This window comes from Lycium barbarum, chromosome 2 (assembly GCF_019175385.1).
Source record: "Lycium barbarum isolate Lr01 chromosome 2, ASM1917538v2, whole genome shotgun sequence".
In the NCBI taxonomy this organism is placed as follows: domain Eukaryota; kingdom Viridiplantae; phylum Streptophyta; class Magnoliopsida; order Solanales; family Solanaceae; genus Lycium; species Lycium barbarum.
Window position 1 is genome coordinate 107,145,839 of NC_083338.1, and position 12,983 is coordinate 107,158,821.

General features: G+C 33.8%; 1 protein-coding gene across 2 annotated transcripts; it reads left to right on the plus strand.

Moving 5' to 3' along the window:
- The first annotated feature begins 5,915 nt into the window (after window positions 1-5,915).
- On the plus strand, window positions 5,916-9,375 carry LOC132626721 (peroxidase 29). 2 transcript variants are annotated; one of them, XM_060341690.1, is made up of 3 exons: window positions 5,916-6,026; window positions 6,922-7,282; window positions 8,697-9,375. In XM_060341690.1, the coding sequence occupies exons 1-3, from the start codon at window positions 6,003-6,005 to the stop codon at window positions 9,089-9,091; spliced, it is 780 nt and encodes a 259-aa protein (XP_060197673.1). In that variant the 5' UTR covers window positions 5,916-6,002; the 3' UTR covers window positions 9,092-9,375. The 2 variants fall into 2 exon arrangements, with proteins under 2 accessions (XP_060197673.1, XP_060197674.1); XM_060341691.1 differs by having other exon boundaries at window positions 5,926-6,020.
- Window positions 9,376-12,983: the final 3,608 nt, after the last annotated feature.

The window sequence follows — 12,983 nt, forward strand, 5'->3', positions numbered from 1 at the left end:
GTTGGTGCAGAGAAATGTTAAAGATATAACTAAATCAAGGTGGCGGGAATTGATGTACGACCTTACTGGTTGGTTGCTCGGAGAAGAAGCAATTATAGGTAATAGCATGTTGGTAATAACACAATTATCTAATCATTTGGAAACCTTGATTGACAATAATGATATTATTGATGAACACACTGATGAGGCTGAGGTACAAAAGAGGGTCAGGTTGTACCTGCTTTGGTTGATTGGTGGCAATATATTCCCTGATAATAGTGGTTCAAAGCTTAGTTTACACTTTTTGCTTGACATAGTAGACCTTGATGCAATAGGCGGGAAAGCTTGGGGAGCAGCAACATTATCATACTTGTACAGTTGTTTATGCCATGCTTCGATGGCCAATAGCCGTGATGTTTGTGAATTTATTGCTTTGTTACAGGTACGTGAATTTCAATAATATATTGTTCTACTTCAGTAGAAATAAGAGATGAAGCAACATTCTTATAACCACCATTACCCAAATTTTGAAAAATGAAATTAGGAATCGAAAGTCGAGCTTTATTATAAACACTAAATGTACCACTATATATAATGCAATCTGGATTATTAATATTTGTGTATAATTCTAAATGTCAGCTAACCATATTTCCTTGAGTTGTCACGCTAACAATTTTAAAGTATTGCTTAATACACGTTTAAATAGTCAACTTCTCTGCTATCTTTTAAATAATACTTTAGATTTCCTAGTGTTATAATTTGTATAATAAATCATTAAAGAGTATAATATTGTCAAATAGCTTGCACAACAATATTAGCGCATTATCGGAACCCAACCATAACAACACAATTTTCATGTGTATTTTCGGGTTATTTTATTTAATTCAAAAAATATTTATATATTTAAATTTACTTATACAGGTTTGGGCTTGGGAGCAAATAATTCCGATGCAGCCATTACTTCGTCCCCCAAGAGTAAACGAACGAGATATTGTATTTGCGCAGAAGTGAACTCGTCGTGGAGTTCGTGAAAGCGAGGCACGAGCTGTGCTAGTAGTTTGTAGGGATGTTTTAGACAACCTAACTGATGATCAGGTATTTTTCCTTTTAAATTTTTTTGATAAGAAATGTGAAAAATATAACAACAACAACAGAGTTTTTATAGATTTGTTCATTTTTTGCTTAATCGTACTATGATAATGGGTTAATTTTATTTTAATTTGTTATAGCTAATTTGCTACAACTTGCTACTTGTTGTGATATTTTTTAGATCCCATTTATTCTTTTAGCATAATTAGTATTTTTTCTAGGTTTGTTTTAATGGCTAGAAGGTTACTAAAGTATTTTATTTTGTTTTTATTTCCATCAAAATTCATTATGGAATTTTCAAGTTAGCCTGTTCTTGTTATGCTTTGGAACTGAATAAAAAAGAAAGTACTCCTAGCAAGGATTTGGTCATGATACGCTTTCTACTATTGAGTATTTTTTATTCTTCATTTGCATGGTTTGGAAATGATGAAATTTTGTGTATTTAGAAGGAAGGAAATTGCTTGAATGTTCTAATCTTTACTTAACTGAAAATGCATAATGGATGTTTGTTGTAATGAGAAAATTTATAATTTGTAGTATAAATTATAAATGACTGTATAATATTTTTGCTATCGTAGTTTGTGTGGGAGCCTTATACACAGGCCATCAATGAAGGACTTCCGGAGTGGTGCCGACGTGGTCAAGACATTTGGATGGTGCAGTTGCCACTCATTTGTGGGATCTACCGAGAGTGGCACATGGCGGGTCGGGTCAACAGACAATTTGGTAAGGAGCTGTTTGTTCCGGGACCAATCCCCCCACATAAACCATTTCATTTTTCACTGGACAAGCGATTTAAGATAAGTCAGGAGATGTGGCAAAAATTTGAGGAAGCTAAATATTTGTGGGAACACCGTCGGGAACTAATAGTTGAAGCTCCATATACTACTGTAGCTCCCGGACCGGATTCTGAATATTTTAAATGGTACCGGAGGTACTCCCGCACCTTGATAGGAAATCCAGAACGTACCGTGGATAGGGGATACCAACACCTCGCAGGGAGGCATGAAGCACTGGTACGTAACTTTTGGTGCATGTCAAGTTAAATAGACAGTTAATGATGTACTATATAGTTTTCTAACATTTGAGTAGAAACAAAATTACTGGTAGTACTAATTTATATATCTTGAAAAATAGTCTAAGAATTTGACTTACTACACTCATCCAATGCCAGTATTCAGGCAAATTTACCATGAAAATCTTAACCTAGGTGCTTCGATTTTTATACTTTATCTCTTTTGTTATTTAGCAAAAAGACTGTATAATAATAAATTGACCATGATTATGAAAGTAATTTAATTATATTTTCTAACTAAATCATCATATAAAGGATTTGGAACCGATTTACATGCAAATACATGTGTATCATATGTATTAAATATTATAGTAATAGTAATAACTATATCGTATATGATACACATTAATTTCTTTTTGCCAATCAGTGGCTTTCTTACGTCACTGTTTGTTATATATGTTTTTGTAGGCTCGTGGAATTCATGGAGTTAGACATTTGGCTTACAGTGTTCAGGAAAGTCCGTTAGAGTTGCCTTCAGATTCTCAGGGTATGAATGCATTGATGCAAAGGTTTATTAACATGTCAACTGAGTCTCTGAATGCTGCTGCAATGGGGACGAGGTTGACATTTGATCCCGATTATGTACCACCAGCAGTTTATGAGGCATCGCCTAAGTTGCCAACTGGTCGTCGGGATCGTGCAAATGTATGTCGTGCTGGTAACCCACGGGGTCGAGGTCAGGTGGCGCACCAGCTTATTGATGACGATCAAGTTGACGATCTAGAGCCACACCCAGACCCGGCTCATGCATTCTGTTGTAATGTCGGCCCATCTATGACTGCTTCCTCTCATCCACCTACGCATTTACCCACCCCACATCACCCATCCAGTCCACATGACCCACATACGAATTTATCTAGCCCATATTATCCGTCGATGGAATTTTCCGACCCATCTAATATGGTCACTCCACAAGGTTTCACCCCATTTAGACCTTCCTCACAACCTTGGAGCCAACAGGCTTTGGACAACCTCCTTTTCCAAGTTCCTCAGACTAGTACCTCATCTCGACCTCCAGCTAATTTTCCCTGTGATGGAAGGAGGCTCAGTTTTAATGATGCATATGCACCTACGCCAGATGTTCAGGACTTAGAGGCACAAGTTCGTTTTGAATTTAAATTTTTATATATATAATTTAAGTGTCGCATTAAAAAGTAACATTTATTTTTGTATGATATTTATAGGGTGCGGAAGGGATGCATGAGGGGGTTCCTCCGCGCAGATCTCGTAGGGATCGCCGGCCAACACAATGTGGCACTGGTGGGAGGAAAAGATGCACACATAGGGATGCATGAGGAGTTTTAACAACTTATTTTGAAAATTTATTGTGTATCTATGACTATATAAGACTTATTATAGCGACATATATTCCGTCAATATGAATTATGGTGGATTTCTGACTAATTAGACTTCTATATGAATTGTTTTTTTAATAAATACGAAAATTGCATGTGGGATTTAGACCTTTCTGCACCATGTATTTTTGTATAAATAGTCTTCCATAGTACCTTATTCATCTCACCACGCTAAAACAAAATCTTTCAAAATGTCATCGTGGAATCCATTCTTCTGGCAACGCGGCCCAATGACATATCACCCAGGTGACATTTTTGAGTCAATGGGTAGGAAATGGGTTTTGGAACGTGAATTTGAGTACTCGCTTAATCCAAGCGAGCGCTACAATAGACAATACATTAGCAAAATGAGGAGAGAATGAAACTATCGCCTGGATGAAGCTCATAATATTGAGACCGATTTAAGAAGTCGTGGCCTGCACCGTCCAAAACGCCGTGCAGTAGGCATGCCGCTCACATCACCCCAAGAACTGAATGTTGCATTGAACTGCATTCGCGAAGAAAATAATAGGATGCGTTTGCGATTGTTGCGTTTGGAGGGACACAGATTGGGGTTAATAGTTACCCCTGATTGGAACTCAGACTGCGAAATGTCTGATGAAGATGATTTTCCATAAGCATTTTCTAATGTTATGTTGGCTAGTTAAGTATTGTATTTGTACCTTTTCAGTTTTCAATGTTATTTCAATTTGTATTTTATGCGAAATGCTATCGTATTCATCTTCATCTTCCTCTCCATCTCATCCATCTTCATTATCGAGTGAGCGATTTCCTCTCCTTTATGTTTTTTATTTTTAAACCATCCGCTGAAAAAAGGTTTTTTAGACATTAATGAAGTTAGTTCGATTGAGATATAGATAATCGAATACGATGAATATTGGTTGAAAGTTTATATTTTTTTGGTTGAAATAGTCCGATTATTTATAAATTGGATGAATGCAATTGTAAGAAAATGTTAGCTCTTTCAACAGCCAAGACCAAGGAATCCGTGTAAAAAAAATTGGGATTTGACTTCTCCATGCTAAAAAAATTGTCCCTGCATTTCGCAAAGTATGCAACGAAATATAAAAGATATATAACAACAATGATTCTTAAAGTATGCAACAATGGAAAAGATAAGTGTAGCTTCTGCCAAGATTCTAAATGAATTGAAAGCTACTAACTAGCTTCCTTTTTAGCTTCCTCTTAACGTATGCAATAATGCTGAGAAAATTAAATAAGTGTACAATGCTTCTGCCAAGATTCTAAATGAATTGAAAGCTACTAACTAGCTTCCTCTTAACGTATGCAATAATGCTTGGACAAAATTAAATAAGTGTACAATGCTTCTGCCAAGATTCTAAATGAATTGAAAGCTACTAACTAGCTTCCTTTTTAGCTTCCTCTTAATGTATGCAATACTGGTTGGACAAAATTAAATAAGTGTACAATGCTTCTGCCAAGATTCTAAGGAGGGGGGGGGGGGGGGGGGGGATTCGTTTTATACCTGCAAAATGTAACAAAACATTTCGTTGGTATATAAAAGAAAAAAAATTATTTTCCTATTTCGTTTTTATATAAATGAAATACGAAAATATATATATATATATATATATATATATATATGCATTCCTATTTCGTTTTTTTATTCACGAAATACAAAAAAAAAAAAACAAATAAGTTTCCTTCATTAATACACGAAATACAAAAAAAAAAAATTTAAAAAAATAAACCTATTTCGTTCATTAATACACGAAATGCAATATATATATATTTTCCAATTTCCTTTTTATATGAACGAAATAAAAAATAAATTATCCTATTTCGTTTTTTAATACACGAAATGCAAAAAAAAAATTATAATTTCCTATTTTTTTTTATTCAAGAAATACAAAAAAAAAAACACCCATTTCGTTGACTATTTCACGAAATGCTAAAAAAAAAAAAAAACAAAAGGCTATTTCGTGAATTGGGCAACGAAATGCAAAAACCAAAAAAGGGCTATTTCGTGAATCATGCAACGAAATGCCAAAAAAAAAAATGTTTCTTTCATTTATTTCACGAATTGCAAAAAAAAAAAAAAAAAAAAAAAACCAAAAAAACCTATTTCGTGATTTGTGTCACGAAATGCAAAAAAAATAAAAAAAATACAAATTACTTTCTTTTTTATTCAGGAAATAAAAAATAATTAAAAAAGAAGGCATTTCGTGAATTGATACACGAAATGCAAAGAAAAAAAAATAATAAATCAATTTCTTCATTTAATTCACGAAATAAAAAAAAAAAACCACCTATTTCATGGATTGTATCACGAACTGTCCATTTGGGTCTATAAAAAAAAAGCATACCATTTTTGTTCAATGTATGCAAAACAAACCCATTTTGGCTCCGAGCTCGGCTGTTATTAGCTCAAGTTATATCTGTATCGGAAAAAGGCTCATAAATACCCTTAACCTATTGTTAGGAGCGGTGTTCAATCTATATCTATCACTGATCCCACTACTCCTGCTGCTCTTTTAAGGCTTATGTTTCATGACTGTCAAGTTCAGGTTTCATTACATGCACTTTTATTTCTTCTAAAATTTAATTGGTTAATTAACCTAACACTATTACAGAAAAGCTTTTCAGCTTTTTGCAAAATTTGAATAATACATATGGGGTGGTTTTTCATTTCTTTTTTGAATAAACTAAATTAAAGACATCCTTAATGACATTTGTTTATTTTTAAACGTTGGTTTTTTTTCGATATTTTAAGAAACTGAAAAGGAATTTTGGAAAAATTATTTTAGTTACTTTGAAAAAGAATGGCTAGCTAGTTTCATTTGTAATGGCTAGTTAGTTTCATTTGTGCTTGCCACCTTCATTTTTGGAATTTACAAAATCACGAGACAGTTTTCGTCTGCCTTATCAGTCGAGACTACTTAATGTGAGTTTTTGTTGTTCTTAATGATCAACTATTTAAAGCACGTTAAAGTGGTAAATTAAAGACTAGGTCTTTATATCGATCCTAAGTTGGACATAGAATTTAGATTTCGTAAGTTCAATGTAAGCATGATGAAGATGAAAGTCCCACATTAGAGATGAATGAGATTCTTGGACTTCTTATATGGCTTGATAATTTTCCTCCCTTTGAGCTGACTTTTGGGATTGAGTTAGGCCAAAAATTCATTTAACAAAGCATATGTAGTTTATTATGTACATAATTTTTAAATGTTTTTCCAGTTATATGTATGACCCAAGTCAAACAAATTGAGTGCCACTACATATTTAATTATCCTAGATACGCATCATGCTGGGAGATTAAGTCACGGTAAATAACCCGTTACAACAGATAAATTGTACTAATTGTGTAAGAAACTACACTATAAGGATATATATAACTTAAACCTTATTTCAATAATCAATATCAGCGATTTCAGCAAAAACTTTTGGGAATATTGGCAGGGGTGTGATGCTTCCATTCTGGTGGATTCAGAGAGTAATAATTACAAATCAGAGATTAGATCAAGCAGAAACATGGGAATAAGAAAGAGAGAAGCAGTGAATTTGCTTAAGTCTGTGGTGGAAGTACAATGTCCACAGCGAGTATCATGTGCTGACATTCTAATTTTGGCAGCACGTGAAGCTGTTTTCAGTTCTGGTGGTCCGAGAATAGATGTTCCTTTGGGTCGCAGGGATTCTTCAAATCCAACAAATTCAGCCTTAGCAGATTCCTCACTTCCTCCTTCAAATGTGGGAGTCGATGACATGCTTCGTCTTTTCGAACAAATAGGACTTTCCCTTGAAGAATCTGTTGCCATCATTGGTACGTATGTTGTAAGATTTTCATCTTAATTGCTACTACCTTCTACTTTGGATGTAACGAACTTAATGAAGAACTCAACTATGCAATCCTAAGGAATTGAACAGATTTGAGAGAAAGAAAGAGATGGTATTATTGAGACTGACAACAAAAAAGAATGAGTGAATCGAGTATTTGACTCTTCTAACAACCAGCTAATCATTGTGGCTAACCCCTTAAACCAACTAACCGAATATTAACCACCCATAGGAAAAGAACAATATAACCCCCAACTATACATTTTATACAATTGAGTTGACATACTCCCTTCGTCTCATTTTAAATTTCTTACTTTCTTATTTGGAATGTCTAATAAGAGTGTCTCTTTCTATATTTATTAAGTTTTCTAATTCCAACATTTTACCTGACAAGTTTAAGATCACAAGATTTAATTAAAGGCCCACACACATCTTTAATTTAAGACCACAAGATTCAAAAGTCTCCCTTTATTTCTTAAACTTCGTGTCTAATCAAACTAAAACACATAAATTGGGACGGAAGGAGTATAAAATTGGACTATAAGATTTACCATAGTGGAGTATAGAAACTTGTACGTACTTCTCGTTTTCCCAATTTCTGAAATTTTAAACATATATTTCTCAATTCTTGGTGTCGAACTATTTTGGTTAGTCGCCCTTCTCTAGGATTTGAAATTTTAGTTTCTAACAAATCAAATTTAACTAATTAAATAATGTTATACGATTAAACTGTATATTCTAAGAGTACCTATGGGAATCTTACACACAATAGACGATCCAATTCTCACAGTTCCCTTTCTCCATGGAGCAGAATTTTTTTTTGAATTAGAAGTTACTATTTCTCATATAATTTAGAAATTAGAAGTGGGACAACATTGCAACTATGTATTGTTCAAATTATTTCTGTATCATCACGTTTTATTTTCAAAACATAGATTAGCTTATAAACAAGTAACTAGTTCAGTTGATTCTAAAAAAATATATACTAAATTAGGTGTATGAATTATGTTCCGATACAAGCATCAAAATAAATAAATAAAAATGTCAAATCTCTTTAAAGTTTAAGTTTTTAGATGACCATTCACACAAGTTTAATATGGTACTCACTCTGTCCCAATTTATGTGATACACTTTTCTTTTTAGTCTGTCTAAAAAATAATGATACTTTTGTATATTTAGAAATAATTTAACTTAAAAGTTTCCCTTTTACTTTTAGTGAAATGATTTACGGTGCATAAATATGTATGATTTGTTTTAGATCACAAGTTTAAAAAATCTTCCTTTCTTTCTTAAAATACGTGCCTAGTCAAACTATATCGTATAAATTGGGATGGAGGGAGTACTAAACTTATCAACCTTACAAATTTCATGTACTTGAGAACTTATTAATCTTAATGCAGGGGCTCACACACTAGGAGTAGCACACTGCTTCAACATTGAAAGCAGGCTATATGATGACCCAAAAAGTGAACACGGAAGCGCGTTTGAGATGTACCTAAAATTGCGCTGTCCACAAGGTTCTTTAACCTCAAACATTAGCGTTGTGCTTAATGAACCTACAACACTTACATTTGACAACCACTACTTCATCAATACCATTAATGGCCGGGGAGTTTTGACGATTGATGCTGAAATCCCTTTCGATCCTCGTACTGTTCCCTTTGTACAACGCTTTGCAGCTGATCAAGACGCGTTCTTTCAGACTTTCTCGTCTGCTTTTGTCAAGCTTTCTACTTCTGGGGTTCTCACTGGTTCTCAAGGCATGATCAGAAGAAGCTGTAATGCATTGAATTGAGAAAGTATTGATTTGGTCTACATGGTGCGGCATTACGCTGTTTCTATGTTGCTCGATCCTCCAAATATGTATTACTTTTCGAGGATTTGAGCAACATAACACTATTTTGGCCAGTGAAATAAATTTTTTAGGATTATGTATTTCTTAAAGAGAATAAGTTAGTAGCTGAAGCCCGCATCTATACTAGTTGCATAGAATAATTTATAGATGGCTTGTAGTTTGATGGAAAGAATAAAGTATTTGTATTGTCTCTTAGAAAAGTTATTTAAGGCCATTTTGATTTATCAAGCATCCTCACTTTGGGGAAACATGTTTGTTAAGATGAATTTTGTGCTTGAACAGGAAAGCTTAAAAGGATGAGAAAACATTATTGGCTAGAACAACTTCGTTCTGTCTGGCAAATAATGGAGATGAAAGAACAACCATCGTGCCCTTTTTCTCATTGTCGTATGCTTTAAGAACCCTGTTGGACATACGTTGAAATTAACACAGAAATTGATGTAACGTGATTCCATGTATGAAAAGGATAGTCATAGTACCATGTATGAAAAGGATAGTCATAGTAGCTGCAAAAATAAAATAAAATTAAGGAAATAAAAATATTCAAAGGAATAATATAAGCACAACTAAAATACTCAATAATGGCTATACAGAAAAAATTTATCAAACTGAAGAGAGAAAGTAAGAGGCTTTACTTAATAACTCAAAACTCTGGAATCTCACTATAATGAAAATATGTCACAGAGCACCTCTATTTATAGTACTAGAAAACCAAAATAGATTAGGACCAGAAAAACTTATTCCACTATGGATTTGATAAATAAATCCTAACTAGAGATGAATTAAATAAACTAAATCCTAAACAATTAGGTTTCCTACTCTTGATTTATTTCCTACATAGTCTCTCTTAAACCAAGATCTTCAAACTTGATCATGCCCATCTTCTTCAACTTTATGAACAACTTTGGTTTTAGTGGCTTTGTGAAAACATCAGCAACTTGTTCTTCGTCTTGCAATAATCAATAACTATCTCTTTATCTTGAACCAAATCACGAATGAAGTGATATTTAATGTCAATGTGTTTGTTGCGGTCATGAAAAACTGGATTCTTTATTAACTCAGTCGCAGACTTGCTATCACTAAATATTTTTGTAGGACTATCTTGCTTGTGTTGAAGAAATCCAAGCGTCCTTCTTAACCATAATGCTTGTGTTAGCACTACTTGTTGCGGCCATGTACTTTGCTTCAGCAGTTGACAAAGCAACAACTTGTTGCTTTTTTGAAGACCAAGAAAATATATCAAACCCCAAATAAAATGCATGTCCAGAAGTACTTTTTCTTTGCATCATATCACCAGCCCAATCACTGTCTATAAATCCAACAAGACTACTAGCATTAGTCTTTGAATAAAAATGTCATCAGAGTGCGTACCTTAAACATATCTCAAAATTCTCTTAACTGCTTGCAAGTGTGATTGACGAGGCAACTCTATAAATCTGCTAATTAATCCAACTCCATAAGTAATATGTCAGGTCTTGTAGAAGTCAAGTACCTTAGACTCCCTACCAATTTTCTAAAATATGTAGCATTAACAAAATAACCAGTTCCATTTTTAGTCAGCTTCAATTTTTCTTCAACAGGGGTCAAAATTGGCTTGGCTTTGTCCATATTAAATCTCTTCAAAATATCACCAGCATATTTTTTCCCAGAGATAAAAATTCCATCTTCAAATTGAGAAACTTCAATGCCGAGAAAATAAGACATTAATCCTAAATTAGTCATCTCAAACTGGCTAATCATGGCCTCTCTAAATTCATAAATTAGTTTGGGATTATTGCCAGTAAATATTAAGTCATCCACATATAAACACACAATGAGAGTGTCTCCACCAGAATTGAATTTGACATATAGTGTATGCTCACAGGGACATCTATGAAAACCATGTCCAATAAAATAAGAATCAATACGAGTATATCAAGCTCTAAGAGCTTGTTTCAACCCATATAACGCCTTCTTCAACTTGTAAACTTTATTTTCTTGACCTTTTTTGACATACCCTGCAGGCTACTCAACATACACTTCTTTCTCAAGAACACCATTCAAGAAAGCTGATTTCATAGTCATTTCAAAAAATTTTCAGCAATTATTGGCAGCAAGAGAAATAATCATACGAATTGTATCAAGTCTTGCAATAGGTGCAAATACCTCAAAATAATCAATACCTTTTTTCTGCTTGTATCCTTTAACAACTAATCTTGCCTTAAAGCAATTAACTTTTCCAGTTGGTTTGTATTTGGTCTTGTATACCCACTTGACTCGAATTGGCCTTTTCGAATGTGGTAAAATAGTCAATTCCCATGTGTTATTTTTCTCAATAGCATGAATTTCTTCATTCATTGCATGTATCCAACAATCATCTTTCGCAGCTTCCTTAAAAGTAACTGGATCACAGTTTGCAAATTGAGCAAAATTCCCAATATCATCATCAGATAAATCATTATCATTACCAACAACATAATCTCGCAAACGGGCTGGTAAATGGTGATGTCTTTGAGGGCGATTGGATGTCTCTATTTGAACAGGTTGTACTATTTGTTCCTCTTGATGTCTGCTAGAACTTCCTTCCTCTATGACTGAAATTATTAGTTGAGACGTGGAAGGCTTAGGATCCTTCTTTGACCAATCGCAGGCTCTCTGCTCATCAAAGGTAACATCTCTGCTAATAATTATTTTTTCTATATCTGGATTAAATAATTTGTAACTCTTTTCTCATGACTGTAGCCAATAAAAATGCACTTTTCTGCCTTATCATCTAATTTCTTTCTAAAAAAAACAGGAACATGAGCATAAGCAAGCCAACCAAATACTTTTAGATAAGAAATACTTGGTCTCTTACCTGTCCAAATTTCTTGTGGAGTTTTTCCACAATTAGATCGAGTAAGACACCTACGTAGATCATAAATTGCACAGGAAATAGCTTATGCCCAAAAAATCTTTTGGAATATTTTTGGAACGCATCATAGATCTCACCATATCCATCACTATTCTATTTTTCCTTTCAGCCACACCATTTTGTTGAGGAGTATATCTAGCTGTCAATTGATGCTTAATACCATACTTCTTTAAATTATCACACACAAGAAACTCAGTTCCCCTATCACTTCTCAATGTCTTAATAAAATATGCACTTTGCTTCTCTACATAAGCCTTGAGGTCTTAAAAATTTCACATGCATCAAATTTATTTTTCAAAAAATATACCCAAGTCTTTCGGCTAAAATGAACAATGAAAGTAATAAAATACTTACTACCTCCATTAGATGGAACTTCAACTGAGCACAAGTCTGAGTGGATTAACTCCAATGGTGCATTAGCCCTCCAAGCTTTGCCTTTTTGAAAAGGTTCTCTGTATTTCTTTCGCAAAATACAAGACTCACACTTTCTGTCAGGAAAATCAATAGAAGGAAAACCATCAACCAAATTCTTTCTTGCAAGAAAATTCAAACTCCCAAAATTCAGATGCCCAAAGCGTAGATGCCACAACCAAGTATCATCACAATTCACAGAACTAAAGTAAGGGAATAAAGAGGCCATAAACGACTATTATTAATCTTTATTCTTGCATTTAGGTCTATTTTATCATCACTGATAGTTCCCATTCCGTACTTAAAACGCAAATCATAACCTTTTTCTGCTAGTTGCCGCAAACTCAATAAATTGTGATGAAGACTCGAAACAGAATATACATCAGATATAAAATGAGAAGATCCATTTTTTGAATTAATTGGAATTTTCCTCTTCCAACAGCAGACACCTTTGCATTATTGCCAAGTCTTACTATAGCTTCAAATGATTCATCCAGATCAACAAATAATTTCTTATTATTTCCAGAC

What these genes read in the sequence shown, in the direction of transcription:
- LOC132626721 (XM_060341690.1), top strand. Translation starts at nt 6,003, where the DNA reads ATGTTTCATGACTGTCAAGTTCAG. An exon ending in TTCATGACTGTCAAGTTCAG is followed by an intron (nt 6,027 to 6,921) that starts GTTTCATTACAT and finishes GAATATTGGCAG; the next exon opens with GGGTGTGATGCTTCCATTCT. An exon ending in AGAATCTGTTGCCATCATTG is followed by an intron (nt 7,283 to 8,696) that starts GTACGTATGTTG and finishes ATCTTAATGCAG; the next exon opens with GGGCTCACACACTAGGAGTA.